We start from the raw sequence: 22,986 nt of genomic DNA, 5'->3' as shown, positions 1-22,986 counted from the left end.
ATTTGGGAGTTGTAATGTTAACCTAATTTGTATGTGTCGATACTTAATTTTGGATGTGTTTATGTTGTTCATTATGTTCTTATGTACATATATAAGTTTTTTTACATGAGTTTTGGATGTTTTGATAAAATATTTAGAGTGTATTCTTATAATTTTGGATGTGTATTTGAGTTTAATTTTTTCTGTGTTCAATATGTAATTTAGAACTACAATGATAATAATTTAGATGTGTTAATACATAATTTTGAATGTGCTGTTTATGTTGTTTATTTAATTTTAGATGTGTTTTTGACATGAATTTTGAATGTTTTGAATAAAAAAAATTTTGAAGTGAGTTTAATTGATTTTGAAAACTTCACTAATTTTTTAAAAATTAGTTCACGAAAAGTTGTTACGAATTTTATGGTTTAGTTTACAAAGAATTAATGTATTGCAAGTGGTTACAAATTTTACGGCGATAAGTATTCAAAATAAAAGTGGTTCCTTAAAAAAAGAAAATATGATTAATTTAAAAATTAAAATAATAAAATATTAAATTTAAAGGCGGAATAAAAGCTGAATTTTGTTGTACAAGTAGCATTTTTCTTATTTAATTAGTGTGCAAGATAATTTGGAAAATACTACTTGTACAACAAAATTCAGCCTTTAAATTTAATATTTTATTATTTTAATTTTTTAATTAATCATATTTCCTATTTTTAAGGAACTACTTTTATTTTGAATACTTATCACCGTGAAATTTGTAACCACTTGCAATACATTAATTTTTTGCAAACCAAACCATAAAATTCGTAACAACTTTTCGTGTACTAATTTTTAAAAAATCAGTGAAGCTTTCAAAATCAATTAAACTCACTTCAATTATTTTTTTTATTCAAAACATTCAAAACTCATGTCAAAAACACATCTAAAATTAAATAAACAACATAAACACATTTAAAATGATGTATTAACACATCTAAATTATTGTCATTGTAGTTCTAAATTACATATTGAACAGAAAAAATTAAACTCAAAAACACATCTAAAATTATAAGAATGCATTCTAAATATTTTATCAACACATCCAAAACTCATGTAAAAAAAATTTATATATGTACATAAGAACATAATGAACAACATAAACACATCCAAAATTAAGTATTGACACATCCAAATTAGGTTAACATTACAACTCCCAAATCAAACATATGAGTGCATAAAAAAAATTATAATCACAAATACATTTAAAAAAAAAAAAGAAAAAAACACAGACACTTCCAATATTATACATAAATTTAAAAAAAATATAACTTTTTATTAAGCGAAAAAAAAGGGATAACATATCTTCATGAATGAACTCAACCAAATTTTTTTAGAATTTTGTAAGCAGAACTACCAGAGACAGAAGAAGGAGTGCGACGTGGGGAGGAGATAGGGGGAGGCGCGGAAAAAGGGGGCGGTTGTGCGTGGTGCGGGCGAGGAGACCAGGGACGGGGAGGAGCCCATCAATGGGGGAGGCGCGGGGGTGTGCGCAGGGGAAGTACGCGTCGCCGAAGGAGGAGATCGTCGCAGAGGAGTGCGCAACGCGGGAGAAGATGAAAGCGGCCACAGATAAGGAGGGGGAGGCGCTGCAGCTCTAGATCTTTACGGAGCGAAGATTTTACTAGTGATTTAAGATTTATTTTAGAATTTTAAATTCAAAATTTTGAATTCTAACTAATTTGATTTTTGGATGTATATTTAAATTGTAATATATTAATAATTAAATATATTAAATCTGAAACAGAAATTTAAAATTGAAATTGAAATTTTAAATTTCAGTTTTATTTAGTTTGTATTTTGAATGTGTATTTAATTTTAAAAAGATACTAAATCTATTTATAATTTTTAGATGTGTTTGTTTTAATTTTTTTTAAATTATTATAATAAAAAGCTGAATATTATACAATTTTTAAAGAATACTTAGTTGAATTGAGATAATTTCTGGAGTGCAATATGTTCAAGCCATTCGTGTTAGTTAAAGAAAAGATGCAACCTTTTAGGTATCTTGTATAACTTTCACCATGATGTTTATTTTTAGTTATTAATTAGAGTCAGATCCATACAAATTTGGAGAGAGATAAATTTATTATATTATATAATATATTTTAATATTATTTAAATATTAATTAAATATTATGTAAATTTATATTAAATTTGAAGTATTTTTATATTAAAAATGTTTTACAAAATATTTATTTAATAATTTATATATAATTATTCAACTAAAAATATAATACGAATTGGATTATAGTTTAGTGTTTCAAAAATTTAAATTTATTTATTTTTAGAAAAAAACATAAATTTTTTATACTAGAGTTTGTTTTTAAATAATTAAAGACAAATATTTAAAAAAACGAATTAAAATAAAAATACTAAAAATATAATATAAAACTATAAATTAATATTATAATTATGATATATTTAAATGTACCTAATAAAAAAGATATTATGCCTAATTTAAACTTGTTTAAAAGAGTTTTTAATAATTGATATAAGAAATTAAGAAATACAGTAATAATAATAAGAGTCCTAAGTAATATGTTTTATAAACAGACTAAATAGTATAGTAATAAGAGTCTTATACAATATGCCAACAAACTATAACTCAAATGACACAATTATGATATTTTTAATGTGTATATTTATTGTATTTAATAAGTAATTTATGATTTATTTGAATAATAATTGATGGTTTTCAGTGGCTAAGAGAAGAGGGGTTGAATCTTAGTCACTTTTTCGCTTCTTAAAACTTGCTGGTCTTAGAAACAACTTCTGGAGACTTTTTGATTTCTGTCTCGTACCCAGCCACGAGACTTTTTCGGTTTATCTTTTAACCCGGCACGAGATATTTTTCGGTTTTATCTCCTGTGCAGCAGAAACAGAAATGGAGTAGAAGAAAGAGAGATAATCACACCACGATATATCCTGGTTCAGCTGCCAAGTGCAATGCAGCCTACATCTAGTCTCCATCACAACAATGATGGAATTTCACTATAATCTTCATGATTACATACACCAATTCTCCCTAGGAACTACCCTTCCTATCCAGGACAAGTCCAGAATCTAATCCCCAATCCTGAACTTGACTTGGTCACTACCAAGCTTTCAACTGCTAAGTGCTAACCCAACTTGCAAGGGGATTCCCACAGAATCATGAAACACAACACAGATGTACAAAGGACCTCTAAGAACATCTATGGCATTTTCTTTTAATTTTTCACTCTCTACCTTTTTTCGCTCTATGGCTTTTTCATACAAACCTTGCCTTTTTCCATGAGACTCAAGACAGACAAAACTAAACAGAAAAATACAAAATGAAGAACATTGAAGGAGAAGAATTTCTGTTAGCTTAGGTAGCTATGAGAACTATGTGCTTTGCACTCTCACTCCTTGCTTCAAACCTTGGCTATGAGAAACTGTTGAACCAAGCTAAACTTCTTCTTCTTCAACCAAAACCGCTTCGGCCAGAGAGAGAGGAGAGGAAACCGAATGCTATAACCAACATGCAATTACCTCTGTGTCTTTCCTTTGCACCAAACTTCATCAATCCGGGTCTTCCATCTTGACTTGCACTCCAAGAAAGATTCCTAGCCCTTGATGAGTTCTTGATGATGACAGCTTCTTCTGCTCTAACTTCTGCCTCATCCTCCACGTAGCTACAGTAGCTACCTCCTGTGGTGGTTAATCAAAAGCTGAGATAAGCGATCCCTCCAAGGATCTTCTTCCTCTGACCGAATGGATCTCCTTCCATTTTTGGTTATGAAAGGCTTGAGACTTCCTCACCACTTCTTACCATAAGTGGCAAAGATCACAGCCACACCATGCCTTTGATTTACTTTTTCTTGATGCCATCATCACTATGACTTCAAGCTTGCTTCTAGCTTCTTCTTTTTGCTTCTGATAACTTGCCTTAGTTTCCATCTTCTTCTCTATGAAGTGACCGAAGGCAAGAAGAGAGATGAGAGAGAAGGAAGAAAAAGGCTTCCAAATGAAATAAAGAAAGGAATTAAAATCAATTATATTCAATTAAAAACCCACTTTCCTTTCTTTTTTGCCTTGTAACGTGTAGCTCACATTTAATTGCCATCAAATCACATTTGCATTTTCTCTCTCATGTTACCAAGGTATTAAATCCATTTAATCAAATTTGAATTCCAACCATGGAGTGATTTGGTGTCTGTGGGAAGCATGCAGCATTTGTTTTTTTTTCCTTTTCAATTTTTGGACCAAGCCTTTGTTGGTCTTGCAATCACTATGATTTTGGACTGCACCAAAATTTTTGGCCCAATTTATGTTGCCTAATAATTCAGCCACATATTATAAGAACATTTTTGTACAAGACTGATTATATTTGCCAACATTGTTGGACTTTAAGTTGCATTAAGTACAATCACCAAAATCTGCATGTAACATAGAAATTATTAATTAAACATATTTGAAGCATAAATCAATTTAATAATTTTTAATTACTATTTTAATAATATTTGATCATCATCTTAATTTGGAGTTTTCCAAACTCAACAATAATAATAGATAAGAATTTTTTTCAATTTTTAATTCTTTTTTTTTTAAATGATTGGCTAATTTTCATAAGACGTCGTATGTCTAGAAATACCGATGTGACATTATTAAAAATAAATAAGATGGCTAAAATTTATTGTATAGAGAATTGATATTAACTTCTATAAATTATAAATAGAAAAATAGATTCGTTCTTTTACATCCGATAAATTTGCTGTAATTATGACAAAGAGATTAAATTGAAATTCGCCACAATAAAATATTTTTTAAAAGATTTCTTTTATATATATTAGCATCAACATAGATATTTTAATTTTTAGAAAAAGGTTAAATCTTACCAAAAAATTTCTGCTTTTTGCGAATAATCCTCGTGCAAATATCCTAAATTTTGAACGAGGATTATTGACAGATATCCTAAATTGATATTTTTGTATGATATACTTGAAAAAACATGCAATGACCAGGGAAAAAAAAAAGTAAAAGAAGAACAGATGAATTATACTTGTCAGATAAATCATCTAAAAATTTTCTATAGTTAAAAAGTTAGACACAAGGTTGGCTATTGAACTATCCTGTAGATAAGCAACAGTAATCAACAACATATAAAAGGTCAATTTGAGCACTAAGAATTTATATCATGAAGCTTTTGCTCACTCCAATTAATATTAGCTACTTGAAAAAGGTTGCAGCATCATTCAACCAGATCCATCAAATTTGTAAGGGAGAAACCAATCAAGAAGTTAATCCATGTCCCTTCCAAACCCCCCTTTCCACTCATGCATGTTTTCATGAGGAACAACAATACTAAACATTTTGCATCTTCCATTGATCATGAGCTATCCCTAACAAGCTAGGATATATACAATTCCCTGCATTCTTAGCACAAGAATTTTGGGGACTTATCTTCTTGCATATGCATAAAACTTGCTAGAAAAGCTATCAAGGTAATAACAACCTCTTAATCTAATTATCCTCTTCCTCATCCTCATCCTCATCTGAACTAGAGCAATGGATCCTGCGCGCTGCTATGGCCGGAAACAGTCTTCTATGCAGATCAGAAGGAGACTGCTGCTGAGTATTCGGAGATACTGGCGGCGACGACGAATTTGAAGCCTCTTTCTTATGAGAGATCTTCATTGGCTTCTGTGTTGTTAACTGCACCTCTTTGCATACTGTGTCCAACATTACCAAGAAATCGCGAACAATTACAAACAATCTCAAGCCTTCATCTTTCCCTGCTTGTCCATGGAAGTAATCTGCTGTAGCCTTCACTTCAGCCATGATCCTCTTCTCTTCCTCAGACAGCCATGACACTTGAGCTTTTGATTTGTCCACAAAATTTTCAAGGGAACGCTTGAAGTTGCTGTCTTCATCTATGCTCTTCAAATCATTGTTCAATAACTCCTCACTTTTGCTGAGTAACCGATCAAGTTTCCACACTGCAGCCGTTAGAGCATCGCCGTCTATAATTGCCGCCCTTTTAACATCTTCAAGTTCACTGCTTAGGCCTGAAACTACTTTAAGGCCAAGTCTTCGGTAGTGTTCTTCTGATTCTTGATCAATGGAATCATCAACAGAATCCTCTGTTCTGACACTAGAATTGCTCTGCCTCGCTCTCTCTGTTCTCAAAGCTCTTACTCCCTCTGAACGTATGATCTCCTGAACCACAAAGTGTAGAAGTGTTGTCTTTCCATCGGTTCCTTTTACGTCCGAAAGCTTCAAAAGTGTGTCAAGCTTGAAGGCCTGAGCGCCGCCGCGATATGTTCCATCATTCAATCTGTTTCCTGTCTTGAGAACTGCTTCTAGTAGTTTAAGGAAAAGCTTACTTTTTCTTAGTTTATCACATGAAACCTGTTAGTCACAGAACATCTATGTTAGCACTTATAACTATATATGGTGATCAAATTCAAAATATTGCTTGAATCATAGTGTAGTTACCTCTAATGTTGAAAAGCACTCCTTGATGCTTGAGACCTCTTCTGGAAGAGTGAGCATGAGTTGTAGAGACTCGAGACGTCGGAAAGCGAGTGGAATGTCAACTAAGACCTTGAGAAACCGCTCTGCAGGGCCAAGTTGAGCAATGTTTCCATCAAATAACCTCAGCTTCAGTTCCTCATCTGTTGTTGGCGCCATCTTTATTAATGTTTGGATCAGCTCAACAGGAATCTCGCTACCTGATTCAACCAAGAGATTACAGAATGTTCTAACACAGAAAGCACTAACTCTTGCTATATCATGAACACTAAAAGTTGAAATGAACATAATATGATGATAAATAAAGACTAGAGAGTGAGTCACCTTCTCTAAGGGCATCAACAACTTCTTCTGTAGTCACATTCAAAGCACGTAAAAGAATTGATAAATTCTGTGCTTTCTTAGGATCAATAATCTGAATTAACTGTAATGAAGGTTCTTGTGATGTTGACTCTTTTCTATTGGGGTTGTTGCAGCCAAATAAAGACTCGATTTTCTGTTCATTGAACCTGTTAATTTGTCATCAAGATCAGCAAAAAAGGTAAATACAATTTTACTTTCCTCATCTATGATAAATCTTGGTTTTGAGATGACTTAAAAATGTTCTTACTGGAATGACCCTGCTCTGATCTCATGCCAGACCATTGCTTGATCAGGAGATGCAGCAACCTTATCCCAGAAAAATGGCTTTAGTTTCGCTTTCGGAGCATCCGCAGAATCCTCTTCCACATTACTAAGACGTGCCCGTGAAAGGATTTTAACAGGAGGGGCAGGTGGAGGCCTAACAGGTGCTTTTGGAGCCGGTGGGGGGCGAGGCGCAGCAGCAGGGGGTGGAGGTGGTGGAGGTGGTGGGGGTGGTGGCCCTGCCGGCTCAGGGGCTAATCCTTCTGGAGCAGGACCTAATGGAACTTGTTCCTTGCTTTCTGATGATGAGGCCTCACCCGCAGCCACACCCAAACCCACACCAACACCCATACCCAATGAGGCATTGTTATCTTCAGGACTAGTGGTAACATTCCCAACAATAGAAGGGTTCTTTCCATAGATTATACCATTTTCATTGGTATTAGAATTTCCCAAAGCAATAAACTTCTTTGAACCTGAAAGAAGAAAAACAAACATTGATTGAAGCAACCATGAATTGTTTTACTATCATCAATTCATCATCATATATCAGCACAGAAATAGTACCAGACACATCACTTGAGCCTAATACAGTTAAAGGCCTGTCATCTTTGTAGGCTTTTCTGCTTTTCCTGATCTCACGATAGCATAAGAGCATGCCTACTATGATTATTATTCCTGACACAACCGAACCAATGATAATTGGTATCTTTCGTTCGCTATTATCCTCCTCATCAACTTGAGGAGGAGGAGGAGGGGGAGGTGAATCTGGTGGTGGTGGAAATAGCACATAAAAGTCTATAGGTGGAGAATTTGGAGAAGGAGAAATGTCACTTAGTGTTATCCCTTTAGGCGGAAGCGAGTTGGCAAACTTCTTCTTGACACGCAGTTTTTTGGGTGATGGAACAGGAACAGGTCTTGGTAGTTTCTTCTCACTCTGAGGTAACTTGTCAAGCAAGTATCTACCGCGATTGTCTTCGGAATAAAACTGTGACACTGACACATGATCAAGCTCCTTCTCTTCTGAATCATGAGTTGGAGGATGTGTCCTTGTAATGCAATCTAATAAGTTTGTTTTTGATTCCAAGTCATAGTCCTTAATATCATTGTTCCTCTCTATCAATTCCTTCCTGCAATGTATCCACTCCTGCTCTTCCTGCATTAACCAACAATTGAAACATCAGAATATTTGAGTTGATCTTAGATTAAGGTCTTCAAGAACCTCAGTGAATCTGTGAGGACTAAACCATTTATGCTTCAAACATCACAAATGCTAGCATGACATTTTAACTTACAAAAGAATAAGACAGTTCATAATATCTCATCCTATATTTTCTTCATAATATTGATCACAAACATGACTTTTATTTTTCCATAAAGAAAAAGAAATGGAAAGATGGAGAAAAATGCTAAAACATAAATACCTTAATTACAACACCATGATCTGCATAAAACTCTTGGGGTTTCCACAGTTTCCCTTCAAAGCCGATTTTGGCCAAGGTACAAAGAAGAAAGACAAAAAAAACAGCATAAACAGGTCTTGTAAACTTCATTGCTCCTTCCAAATTCACAAACGTGTAACTTCCAATTCATCTCATTGAGCTTGAAAAAATCCCTCTCCAACAACTCTCTTCATAAAGACAAAAGAACAAGCCTTGTCAAAGAGGTCCTTATTAATAATTAGCTTCCAAATTTGTTTGTTGCTTGTTGAAGAACACACCAAGGTAATTAAATTAGGGAATGCCCCTAGCTAGATCCTAGGAAAAACGCGAATGCCAAAATTTGATGATGGAGTTGAGCAAACGTATGAAACCTTATTTTTATATGTATTTTATTTTGTTTATAACGTTAGAAGGTATGTAAGGTGAAACACCAATCCAACGAACGTGAAGCAATGCATGCTAAAGCAATAGAGCTTCAAAGCGCGTCCTTGAGATTCTGTTGAATTTTTTGGTGGATAAAAATTGTTTTTCCGCTATATATTTTGATTAAAATTGAGGGTTTCAGTTCAAGGATGTGCGTTGAAGAAAGTTTGTGGGAAAAGTTTGTTTTGTTTTCGGGTAAGGGAATGTGTCTTAGGATAGAGATAGAGAAACAAAGAAACAAGAAACAAACATGCAAAGCGGGAAGTTGAAGTCCTAACGTACGAGACGTGGGGAGAACTATGTCTTTTTTTTGTTATTTACAATTTGGATAATGGACATTGGATATATATGTCATTCCCTATATTTCCTATCTTCTTATCCCAAAAATTGCTACTTATTTTTTCTTTTTAGTTATTACCACTCTACTTCTATCTTACTACCTTTTTTTTTTTTTAGAATGGGAAAACTTCATTTGCGCATTAGGAAAAAATAGACTTGTGGAATATTTGTTTATGTGGGTTCCTTCAATATTAAAAAACTTCATCAATAAGTAGCATAACTTCTGCTATGACACTAGGAGTTATGTATAGGGGTGGTGGTAAAATATTTAGATAAGGGGGTGCTAGGTAAATAATGATCATCTTGAACGATATGAACAACTACCAATTAAATAAAAATACACTACATTTTAATTTAATGCTACTAATTAAATTTAAGATTAATTTACTCTTTTAACCCTTTAATTATCATTGTTCAAAAATATTGTTGGTTACCTATACTTTTCTTTTAGATAATATAGGTCTGTCTAGATTTGTGATGAGCGGATATTTTATACGTTTTTTGGGGTTAATTTCATATAGTTTTTAGTATGTTTTAGTTAGTTTTTAGTTTATTTTCATTAGTTTCTAGGCAAAATTCATATTTCTGGACTTTACTATGAGTTTGTGTGTTTTTCTATAATTTCAGGTATTTTCTGGCTGAAATTGAGGGAGCTGAGCAAAAATCTGATTCAGGCTGAAAAAGGACTGCTGATGCTGTTGGATTCTGACCTCTCTGCACTCGGAATGGAATTTCTAGAGCTACAGGAGTCCAAATGGCGCGCTTCCAATTGCGTTGGAAAGTAGACATCCAGGGCTTTCCAGCAATATATAATAGTCCATATTTTGCTCAAGGATAGACGACGTAAACTGGCGTTCAACGCCAGTTCCATGCTGCTATCTGGCGTCCAGCGCCAGAAACAGGTTACAAGTTGGAGTTCAACGCCAGAAACAGGTTACAACCTGGCGTTGAACGCCCAAAACAGCCCAGGCACGTGAGAAGCTTAAGTCTCAGCCCCAGCACACACCAAGTGGGCCCCAGAAGTGGATTTCTGCACTATCTATCATAGTTTACTCATTTTCTGTAAACCTATGTTACTAGTTTAGTATTTAAACAACTTTTAGAGATTTATTTTGTACCTCATGACATTTTAGATTTGAACTTTGTACCTTTTGACGGCATGAGTTTTTAAACTCCATTGTTGGGGGTGAGGAGCTCTGCTGTGTCTCGATGAATGTTAATGCAAGTATTTCTGTTTTCCATTCAAACATGCGTGTTCCTATCTAAGATATCCATTCGCACTTCAAAATGAATGTGATGAACGTGACAATTATCATCATTCCTCCACGAACGCGTGCCTGACAACCACTTACGTTCTACCGTAGAATGAATGAATATCTCTTAGATCTCTTAATCAGAATCTTCGTGGTATAAGCTAGATTGATGGCAACATTCAAGAGAATCCGGAAAGTCTAAACCTTGTCTATGGTATTCCGAGTAGGATTCAGGGATTGAATGACTGTGACGAGCTTCAAACTCGCGAGTGCTGGGCGTAGTGACAGACGCAAAAGGATAGTAAATCCTATTCCGGTACGATTGAGAACCTGCAGATGATTAGCCGTGCGGTGACAGCGCATCTGGACCCTTTTCACTGGAAGGATGGATGGTAGCCATTGACAACGGTGATCCACCAACACACAGCTTGCCATAGGAGGACGTGCATGCGTGAATCAGAAAACAGAGGAAAGCAGAATTTCCGAAGACAAAGCATCTCCAAAACTCCAACATATTCTCCATCAGTGCATACAAGTATAATTTGTGTTCTGCCCTTTTATTCTTTGCAATCAAATTTGATAAGTGAATTATTTTATTGTTTTCCTGACTAAGAGTTACAAGATAACCATAGATTGCTTCAAGCCAACAATCTCCGTGGGATCGACCCTTACTCACGTAAAGTATAACTTGGACGACCCAGTGCACTTGCTGGTTAGTGGTACGAGTTGTAAAAAGCGTGATTTACAATTCGTGCACCAATTTGCTTTTGAAAAAAAGTATTTATTTTTTTTTAAAAAAAATTTTAATAGACAAAATTTATTTCACATTTGAATAGACATTTTAAAAAGAGTTTTATTCTTTTACAGTCGAACTACATATCCAAATATTTTTGTATCCAAGTCCAAGTATGCAGGTCTAAACTCAACAAAAACCACTTTCGTTATACCGCGTGTACAAACGCGCGTTTCAATAACGCTTCTTCTTCTTCTTCTTCTTCGTCTTCGTCTTCGTCTTCTTCACTTTCCTCCTTCTTTGTCTTCGCATTCCTTCTTCCTATTTTTCGTGTTCTTCCTTCTTCTTCTTCGCCTTCCTCCTTTTTCTTTTTCGTATTCCTTCTTCTTCATCGCGTGTTTTTTTCTCAATCGTCATTCTTTTATTGTTGTTGTTGCTGCGGTTTTTCTTTACCTCATTTTAATTGAGGTTCATTTGGATCCAAAAATGAATCGAATTTGGTTCAAATTTGGTGAATACTTAACAGTAGTATCAAGTGAACCTAACTCAATTCACAAATTGATGAGTTTGGAAAACTCTAAATAAATATTTGTGATGACTAAACATTATTAAAATAATTAATTACAAAATTATTAATTTAATTTTCATTTAATATATAATTTTGTTGCAGGTTTTTAATATTGGGCCGAAAATGAAATTCTGGTGCAAGCCCAATATGCCTATGAACACTCAGCCTTGATATTAATCTAATTGTGATTATAGTGGCTGAAACAATGTTGCGTTTTATTTGGGCCAAATTGAAGCTATTATTGCTACAAGCCCAAATTAATTTTGATGCTACAAGAACCAATGCTTGATCCAATATCCATCAGGAAAGCAAATGTTATCATTTGCCTCATGCTTTCCCACGGATCCCATTTCTTTATTTTGGATGGATTTCAAATTTAATTTGCTAGCATTGGAAACATAAATGTGAGAGAGAGAAATTGATTTGATGGGTTCAGTAACTCTACACGCTACCTTATGCAAGGGAAGTTGGACTTTAATTTCACTTTATCATTACCCATTAGCTAGTGTTCAAATTTCTCTCTCCTCTTTCTCATCTTTGCTTCTCTTCTTCGGTTATTACACAGAAAACCATGAAAGCAAAACTTAGCTACCAAATTGAAGAAAGAGCAAGCTACAAGACCATCACAATGATGGCAAGAAAACATAACAAAATAAAAGCGTGCTGTGGCTGAGATTTTCACCAAATATGGTTAGATTTGGTGAAGTAATCTCGAGCTCTTCATGCTCAAAAAGAAGGAAGAAAATTCGGCCAGTAAGGAAGAGATTCTTGGAGGCATGGCTTGTCTTTGATTCTGATCAACCACCACAGGAAGTAGCTAGAGTGGCGAAGTGATGGTAGAGGCAGAGATTGAAGCAGATGAAGTCATCATCATCATGAAGCGTCAAGGGCCAAAAATCCATCTTGGAGAGCAAGCCAAGGATGGAGAGCTCTGATTGATGAAGAGTGGTGACCAAGGAAGGACTAGAGGTAATTGCATGTTGAGTTTTGCATGGTTATCTCTTCTCTCTCTATGTGGCCGAACCGGTTCTGTTTCTTGAAGAAGAAGAAGTTGGCTTGGGTTTTGGCTTCAAAAGTGGAGGCTTCCCTCTTCTATAAAAAGAGAGAACAGCCACTGTTTGGAGCAAGGAGTTAGAAGTAAGCAGTGAGAGTGTAAGGCACAGGATTCTCAGAGCTACCTAAGCTTACAGATTTTCTTCTCCTTCAATGTATTCTGTTTTGTATTTTTCTGTTTAATTTTGTCATGTCTTGAGTCTCATAGAAAAAGGCAAACAGTGAGGTTTGTATGAAAAAGCCATAGAGCGGAAAAAGGCAGAGAGTGCAAAATTAAAAGAAAAAGCCATAGATGTCTTAGAGTTCCTTTGTTCATCTATGTTGTGTTTCATGATTCTGTGGGAATCCCCTTATAAGTTGAGTTAGCACTTTATAGTCTGTAATCAAGAAGATTATAGTAAAATTCTATCATGGTTGTGATGGAGACTGGATGTAGGCTGCACTGCACTTAGCAGCTGAACCAGGATATATCTGGGTGTAATTTTCTCTCTTCCCTACTCCAATTCTGTTTCTATTGCACAGGAGCTCAAACTAAAAAATATCTCGTGCCATGCGACGAGACAAAAAGAAAAGTCTCGTGCCAAGTGACGAGATAAAAATAAAAGTCTCGTGGCTAGGGACGAGACAAAAATCAAAAAGTCTCCTAAAGTGATCTCAAAGGCCAGCAAGTGTTACAAAGCAAAAAGGGGGCTAAGATTCAACCCCCCTTCTCTTAGCCACTGAAACCATCAATTGGTATCAGAGCTTGGTCTCAAAGAGATCAAGCTTTGCAGCTTGGAGAAAAGATCCAGATGGCAGAAAGCAGTGGCTCTAATCTGGTGTCCTACAACCTTACTGAAGGACAGTCAAGCAACAGACCGTCTCTTTTCAATGGGAAAAACTATACCTATTGGAAAGAGAGAATGAAGATCTTTGTGCAAGCAGTAGACTACAGACTTTAGAAAATCATTCTGGATGGTCCTCAATTTCCAACTATCACCAGTGCTGAAGGAATAATCTCTCTTAAACCAGAAGCAAGGTGGACCGAGGAAGATAGGAAGAAGGTGGAGCTAAATGCCAAGGCTGTTAACTTGCTCAACTGTGCTATCAGCTTCGAGGAATACCGACGGGTATCACGATGCACAACGGCAAAGAAAATCTGGGATAAATTACAAATCACTCATGAAGAAACCACCATTGTAAAGAAGACTCGGACAGATATGTTGAACAGAGAATATGAAATGTTTGCAATGAAGGAAGGAGAGTCCATTGATGAATTGTTTGAAAGATTCAACATCATCGTTGTTGGCTTAGATGCTCTGGGAATTACATATCCTGATTCTGTGCTTGTGAGAAGAGTGCTGAGATGTCTCACAAAAGAGTGGGAAACAAAAGCCTTAATTATTTCTGAGAGCAGTAGTTTAGATTCCATGACATGTGATGATTTGAGAGGAAACATTCTTGCTTTTGAAAATACCTATTTAAAAAGGGATCCAAAAAAGAAAGGAATTGCTTTTTCTTCTGTGACTAACCCTCTAGATGATGAATCCAGTGATAATTCTTCTGAAAATGAGTTTGTTTTGTTTGCCAAAAAATTCAGGAAAATGGTGAAGCTCAAAGGCAAAGGCAGCAGCTCAATGAAAATGAAGAAAGACCTCAGCAAAGTAACTTGTTATAACTGCAAGAAATTAGGACATTTCAAATCTGATTGTCCCAAGTTAAAGAAGGAGGAGAAGCCGAAAAGAGGAAAGAAGAAGGGACTGATGGCTTTATGGGAAGATTTGGAAAATGACTCAGATGATGATGATGAGGAAACCGAGACCAAGTCCCAACCATGTCTTTTGGCAGATCACATAGATCAGGTAGTCTTTCATAACCCTAATACTGAAGATCTTCATCTTATGATAGACCACCTTTCTGAAAAAATAAGATGTTTTCTACTTGATAACCAAGATCTTGAACAACAAATCACCATTCTTAAAGCTGAAAACAGTTTTCTTAAAGAAAAAGTAAGGGAGGCCGAAACTGCTTGTAATCTTGTTGAAGAAAATAAGCAGTTAAGAGCCCAAATAAGGAGCTGTGAAAGTGATCATTCTGTTTTTTCATATGTAGACTGTTTTAAAAGAAATGAAGAGTTGCTTAAAGAGGTTAAAAAGCTTAAGGAAGACTTAGCCAAGTTCACTCAAAGTTCTGAAAATCTTAATCAAATTTTGGCTAGTCAAAAACCTCTTTATGATAAAGCTGGGCTGGGGTTTTATAAATCTGCAGAAAAATCTCATTTTGAAAACATTGCTTCATCCTCTAATGATACAAAATTTCAAGATCCCACATACTTTAACAAAACAGCAACTCCAAGGTTTTGTAGGCTATGCAACCGAAACGGTCATTTTCCCATTCAATGTTTTTTTGGTGAAAGAATGATTGGTGATAAAGTTTACAAAGTTGTTTTTGATTACAATGGTTTGGGACATAGGAGATGGTTTAACGTGAAAGGATCCAAGAAGATTTGGATACCTAAGGTTACTTGAGCTTGTTTTGTAGGTGTGCCTAGCATCCAAACGTAAAGAAAATATGTGGTATATGGATAGCGGATGCTCTAGGCATATGACCGGAAAGACAACCTTCTTCATAAAGCTTGATGAATATGATGGAGGACTTGTCACTTTTGGTGATGACGCAAAAGGAAAAATAGTGGCTGTTGGGAAAGTTGGTAAAAAATTTTCATCTTGTATAAATGATGTTCTTCTTGTACATGGTTTGAAACATAATTTACTTAGTGTTAGCCAACTGTGTGATTTGGGTTTTGAAGTTATTTTTAAGAAATTTGTATGCTTGGTTGTTTGTGAGAAAACTAGGGATATTTTATTTGAAGCTAAAAGAAATGTGTATGGATTAACTCTTGAGGACTTAAAAGAACAAAATGTAACATGCTTTACATCTCTTGAATCTGAAAAATGGCTATGGCATAGAAAGTTGGGTCATGCTAGCATGTACCAAATTTCTAAGCTAGTTAAGAAAAATTTGGTTAGAGGAATTCCAAATATCAAATTTGATAAGGATCTTACTTGTGATGCTTGTCAATTAGGCAAACAAGTAAAATCTTCTTTTAAACCAAAGGATGGAATTTCTACTAAAAGGCCATTAAAGATGTTACACATTGATCTTTTTGGTCCAACAAGAACACAAAGCTTAGGAGGTAAACACTATGGTCTTGTGGTGGTAGATGATTACTCTAGATTTGGTTGGGTACTTTTCCTTGCTCATAAAAATGATGCCTTTCATGCTTTCTCAACCCTTTGCAAGAAAATTCAAAATGAAAAAGATTTAAAAATTGCTCATTTGAGAAGTGATCACGGAAGAGAATTTGAAAATCAAGATTTTAAAAAATTCTGTGATGACTTAGGAATTTCTCATAACTTTTCATGCCCTAGAACACCTCAACAAAATGGGGTAGTTGAGAGAAGGAATAGAAGCCTTCAAGAGATGACTAGGGTCATGCTTTGTGAGAATGAGATTCCTAAATTTTTATGGGCTGAAGCTGTGAATACAGCTTGTTACATTTTGAATAGGACAATCATTAGAAAAGGGTTAAAGAAAACCCCTTATGAGCTATGGAAAGGAAACCCTCCAAATCTTAAGTACTTTCATGTTTTTGGATGCAAATGCTTTGTACTTAACAATAAAGAAAACCTTGGAAAGTTTGATCCAAAATCATATGGAGGAATGTTTGTTGGATATTCCACCACAAGCAAGGCTTATAGAATTTATCTCAAAGAGCATAGAACCATAGAGGAATCCATACATGTTACTTTTTGTGATTCTAACTTAATTCCTAGTGCTGTGATAGATAATGATTCAGATGGTGAAGAAGCTGGAACAAGCAAAGAAAATCCCAAATCTGCTCAAAATGAAGAATCTGCCAGTCCAGTTTTGTCTCGTCAGATTGAAGGAGATATTTCCGTTTTATCTTCTGAGCAAACACGAAAAACTGAAACAGTGATACCACCAGAAACTCATCAAAGCTCAAAACCACTTCGGAAGCCTAGAGAATGGAAGTCTATGAGGGGTTATCCTCATGACTTCATAATTGGTGATCCCTCTCAAGGAGTAACAACAAGATCCTCCACCAAAAGGCAATCCGAACCAAACAACTTTGCCCTCTTGTCTCAAATGGAGCCCAACAATGTCAAACAAGCTCTTGAAGATCTATCTTGGGTCAAGGCAATGCAAGAAGAGCTTGCTCAATTCGACAAGAATGAGGTTTGGACACTAGTATCTCATCCGGATGGTAAGAAAGTTACGGGTACTAAGTGGGTGTTTAAAAATAAACTTGGTGAGGATGGACAAGTTGTTCGTAACAAGGCTAGATTAGTGGTCCAAGGTTACGATCAAGAAGAGGGCATAGATTTTGATGAGTCCTTTACTCCGGTGGCTAGAATGGAAGCAATTAGGTTGCTTCTTGCCTATGCTGCCCATAAGGGTTTCAAAATGTTTCAAATGGATGTTAAATGTGCTTTCCTTAATGGCTTTATTGATAGAGAAGTGTATGTCACACAACCCCCCGGTTTTGAACATAAAGATTTTCCAAATCATGTTTTTAAACTCTCAAAGGCTCTTTATGGCCTTAAGCAAGCTCCAAGAGCTTGGTATGAAAGGCTTAGTGCCTTCCTATTGGAAAACCACTTTCAAAGAGGAACCACAGACACAACTTTATTCATTAAAGCATCTAATGATGATATTCTCCTGGTTCAAGTTTATGTGGATGACATAGTATTTGGTGCGGCCAATGAGTCCTTGTGTGAAGAGTTTGGAAAACTCATGACTAGTGAGTTTGAGATGAGTTTAATGGGAGAGCTTACTTTCTTTCTTGGCCTCCAAATTAAACAAACTCCTAGTGGTACCTTTGTTCACCAAGGAAAGTATGCAAAAGAACTCATCAAAAAGTTTGGCCTAGAAAATTTCAAATCAATGGGTACACCAATGCATCCTAATACAAAACTTGAAAAGGATGATGATGGCCAAGATGTGGATGAAACAAGGTATAGGGGAATGATAGGTTCACTCATGTACCTTACCTCCTCTAGACCGGATATTGTTCAAAGTGTGGGTGTATGCTCAAGGTTTCAATCTCACCCAAAAGAATCTCATCTTACGGCTGTTAAACGCATCATTAGATACATTAAGGGAACTTGTGATTATGGCTTGTGGTATCCTAAATCTGATGACTTTTGTGCAGTAGGGTTTTGTGATGCAGATTATGCGGGAGATATAGTGGATAGAAGGAGCACATCGGGCATGTGTTGCTTCCTTGGAAGCTCACTCAACATGTGGTCAAGCAAGAAGCAAGCCACAGTGGCTTTATCCACAGTTGAAGCTGAATACATTCCCGCATCTGCATGTTGCTCTCAATTAATTTGGTTAAAAACACAATTGGAAGATTACAAATTAAAAATCAATAGTATTCCCTTATTTTGTGATAATATGAGTGCTATAAACATATAAAAAAAATCCTGTTCTGCACTCAAGAACTAAGCACATTGAGATAAAATATTATTTTATTAGAGAACATGTGCAAAAGGGTACTATTGATATTCAATTTGTAAAATCTGAAGACCAAATTGCTGATATTTTTACAAAACCCCTCTATGAAGACAGATTCTGTACATTGAGAAAAAGTTTGGGAATGTTTGATTTAAGCTCTATTGATAACTTGTGAATATTTGACTCTGTTCAGTTTTGTCTCGTAGGTTTGGACGAGATAAAAATGAGGGCATGGTGGAAGAGCTATAATTAAGGGGGAGGCAACGCAGAATTTAAGTTTCATGGGCCCCACCAAATATCTTTTGACCCCACCATGACAGTTTTGTTAGTTCCTCATTTTTTTTGAAAAATAAAATCACAAAATTCCTTAGTTGTCTTATCAAATCTTGTTGGAAGAAGTATGTTGTCAAATCAAATCTTTCCTTCCAACTAATCCCTTGATTCAAGGAAACTCCCTTTTTCAGTTTTTGAAAAACTTCCCTGGTTAATAACCGCGCCATTAATGGTTAATAACTCCCTCCACTATCTCTCTCCACTCCACATTTATTGCACCACTAACCTCCCTTCTCCCTCACATCTTTCGGCCTTCCTCACCCTTTCATATTCAAACTTCTCCACTCTCCCAACCATGAAAAAGAAAACTGCCCCCAGGAAAAGTGAAAGGATCCTATTCTCTCAAAAACCGTCCACTCCACAATCTCATACTCACATCCATATTCACTCTACATCATCATCATCACCCTCACCTCCCTCAAAGCAAATCGACACCATGAGAAGGAAGGTCATTGCCACGAAAACCTCCTCAAGAAAGAAGAAAGGAAAAGGTCCCGTGGAAGAAGAAGAAGAGTCTCACACATCACCCATTCCGTCTCCACCACCTTCACCACCGAAGAGATCCACTCCCCATGCATCCGGAAAGAGCTCTCAAAAGGCCAAGGGTTTCGTGCTTCATGAGACCAGAGAACCCACGAACCTTGGTTCAATGGATTTCAAGAATAACTTTCACAAACCACACTCACATTTTGATCCTTCAAGGTTCTCTATGTGTGTTTCTATGAATTTCACAAAGAGGTTTTGGAAAAGCGGCATCTGTGCCCCTCCTACTTGGTGAATCTCGAGTCTCTGGCTTCCAAAGGAATCAATCTACAACCCCTATTTGATAGTCTCAAATGGTCACCATTGCTCCTTATTCACAAAATGGTTTACCCAGGGTTGGTGAGACAGTTTTATGCGAATCTGAGATTCATTGATGGCAGCCTTCACTCCTACGTGAAACGTGTGCCTATCACCCTGAATGCTGAGACTATTGCTTCTGCCCTTGGTTACGTTGATGAAGGGCCAAAGGTTTACATGAGTGATAAATGGGATTCACATGTTGGGGTTACATACAAGCAAGTTCTTCATCAAATCTGTGAAAATCTGTCTGGACTAGATGGAATCGTTCTTACTCACAAGGCTTTGGGTCCAACCAACTCCCTGCTGCACCGAATCATAACCCACATCCTCACCCCACAAAGTGGTTCTCATAACAGGGTAACTGTATCTGACTGTCTCATAATATTTGCTCTTGTTACTTCATCTTCCATTTCATTTAGTTATCTAATGATTAGACATATGTGGGAGTCTGTAAAGAGTACAAAAAAGGCTAATTTACCTTATGGAATGTTTCTCACGTGCATCTTTGAGTACTTTAAGGTAGATTTAACAAATGAGGATGTAGAGAACAAAGTCTCTATGATCAAAGGAGGCGGGGCTGTTAAAAAGGGAAAGAAATCTATAGCTTCTGATGATGACTTTGAAAGCCGGCCAGAATCCTCAAAGGCGACCGATTCCCTAAGAGATATTCTCACAGAATTCTCAAACATGTCCGATCTCATAGTTCAATATCACAATCTGCTCGCAAACTTGCATATGAGAATGAGACGGCTTGGAAGAAATGTCAAGAAAGGGTCGGTTTAATGCTTGAAAGCCTTGATGATGAAGCTAGTAGTGAAGCAGGGGCTGAGGGATCTGACTTTAATCTTTCTGATGATTAAACTTATGTTTTCTGTTTGATATTGACACTTAGGCTCAATTCGGTACTTTGTTTTGGCTTGTTTCTGTTGGAACAATAACTCTGTGATACTTTGTAGATACTTTTTTATTATATTTTGCATATTATGCTTCCATGTTAAAACCTTCTTGCAGGTGCCCCTTTGATGACAAAAGGGGAAGAAAAGCTGAAAATTGAAATCAAGAAAAACAGGGGATGAAATTTTCGGTTGAAAATTCATGATCACCCTGGTTATATTTTGATACTTGAAATAATATTGAAACTGCATTTGTTTTGATTACATGGATGACAGGTTGTTAATTAACCTTGATGATTTGATGAATATGCATTTGATGAATATACATGCTTATATTGAATACTCTGTTTCATCCTGGTTAATATGCTTGATATTTTTGGCAGTTCCTTTAAACTATGTAAAGTATAAAGACTGCCATGTTTAGATCATGTGTGCTTCAACATATTTTTCTTACCATAATAATTTTGCTCTGATATCTTGACTGGAAAATTTTTTGAACAACATTGTTTTGTACTCAATTGATGTGTAAAATATTTGAGCAGACAATCAAATTATTGATAACAAATGAGTTTTGTATATCATTCAAATCTGCTCATAAGTTAAGCATTTAGCATCATGTAATAAAAATACTAAATAACATTGTTACTTGAAGCTTGATTAAACTGTTACAGGTTAGTGCTTCCCTTAGTAAAAATGGCATATATTAAGGCGGAGCCATGTGACAATTTGAAAGGGGGAGAAATTCAAATTCAAAGGGAGTATTCTTTACTCAATCTTTAAATTTCTTTCCATTTCAATTTTAATAATGTTTGTCATCAAGGGGAAAATTGATGAGTTTGGAAAACTCTAAATAAATATTTGTGATGACTAAATATTATTAAAATAATTAATTACAAAATTATTAATTTGATTTTCATTTAATATATAATTTTGTTTCAAGTTTTTAATATTGGGCCGAAAATAAAATTCTGGTGCAAGCCCAATATGCCTATGAACACTCAGCCTTGATATTAATCTAATTGTGATCATAGTGGCTGAAACAATGTTGTGTTTTATTTGGGCCAAATTGAAGCTATTATTGCTACAAGCCCAAATTAATTTTGATGCTACAAGAACCAATGCTTGATCCAATATCCATCAGGAAAGCAAATGTTATCATTTGCCTCATGCTTTCCCATGGATCCCATTTCTTTACTTTGGATGGATTTCAAATTTAATTTGCTAGCATTGGAAACATAAATGTGAGAGAGAGAAATTGATTTGATGGGTTCAGTAACTCTACACGCTACCTTATGCAAGGGAAGTTGGACTTTAATTTCACTTTATCATTACCCATTAGCTAGTGTTCAAATTTCTCTCTCCTCTTTCTCATCTTTGCTTCTCTTCTTCGGTTATTACACAGGAAACCATGAAAGCAAAACTTAGCTACCAAATTGAAGAAAGAGCAAGCTACAAGACCATCACAATGATGGCAAGAAAACATAACAAAATAAAAGCGTGCTGTGGCTGAGATTTTCACCAAATATGGTTAGATTTGGTGAAGTAATCTCAAGCTCTTCATGCTTAAAAAGAAGGAAGAAGATTCATCCAGCAAAGAAGAGATTCTTGGAGGCATGGCTTGTCTTTGATTCTGATCAACCACCACAGGAAGTAGCTAGAGTGGCGAAGTGATGGTAGAGGCAGAGATTGAAGCAGATGAAGTCATCATCATCATGAAGCATCAAGGGCCAGAAATCCATCTTGGAGAGCAAGCCAAGGATGGAGAGCTCGGATTGATGAAGAGTGGTGACCAAGGAAGGACTAGAGGTAATTGCATGTTGAGTTTTGCATGGTTATCTCTTCTCTCTCTATGTGGCCGAACCGGTTCTGTTTCTTGAAGAAGAAGAAGTTGGCTTGGGTTTTGGCTTCAAAAGTGGAGGCTTCCCTCTTCTATAAAAAGAGAGAACAGCCACTGTTTGGAGCAAGGAGTTAGAAGTAAGCAGTGAGAGTGCAAGGCACAGGATTCTCAGAGCTACCTAAGCTTACAGATTTTCTTCTCCTTCAATGTATTTTGTTTTGTATTTTTCTGTTTAATTTTGTCATGTCTTGAGTCTCATGGAAAAAGGCAAACAGTGAGGTTTGTATGAAAAAGCCATAGAGCGGAAAAAGGCAGAGAGTGCAAAATTAAAAGAAAAAGCCATAGATGTCTTAGAGTTTCTTTGTTCATCTATGTTGTGTTTCATGATTCTGTGGGAATCTCCTTGTAAGTTGGGTTAGCACTTTACAGTCTGTAATCAAGAAGATTATAGTGAAATTCCATCATGGTTGTGATGGAGACTGGATGTAGGCTGCACTGCACTTAGCAGTTGAACCAGGATATATCTGGGTGTAATTTTCTCTCTTCTCTACTCCAATTCTGTTTCTATTGCACATGAGCTCAAACTGAAAAATATCTCGTGTCAAG

At 35.8% G+C, this 22,986-nt stretch overlaps 1 protein-coding gene across 1 annotated transcript; it reads right to left on the bottom strand.

Annotated features, from left to right (window-relative positions):
* Window positions 1-5,370: 5,370 nt before the first annotated feature.
* Window positions 5,371-8,696, bottom strand: LOC112769518 (formin-like protein 3). The gene is made up of 6 exons (XM_025814026.3): window positions 8,568-8,696; window positions 7,711-8,299; window positions 7,130-7,619; window positions 6,844-7,028; window positions 6,484-6,719; window positions 5,371-6,396 (listed from the first exon to the last, which is right to left on the bottom strand). The coding sequence occupies exons 1-6, from the start codon at window positions 8,694-8,696 to the stop codon at window positions 5,509-5,511; spliced, it is 2,517 nt and encodes an 838-aa protein (XP_025669811.1). The 3' UTR covers window positions 5,371-5,508.
* Window positions 8,697-22,986: the final 14,290 nt, after the last annotated feature.

This window comes from Arachis hypogaea, chromosome 18 (genome assembly GCF_003086295.3).
Source record: "Arachis hypogaea cultivar Tifrunner chromosome 18, arahy.Tifrunner.gnm2.J5K5, whole genome shotgun sequence".
NCBI lineage: Eukaryota > Viridiplantae > Streptophyta > Magnoliopsida > Fabales > Fabaceae > Arachis > Arachis hypogaea.
Note: the sequence above shows the minus strand (reverse complement) of the source record. Positions and strands in the feature narration are given on the sequence as shown.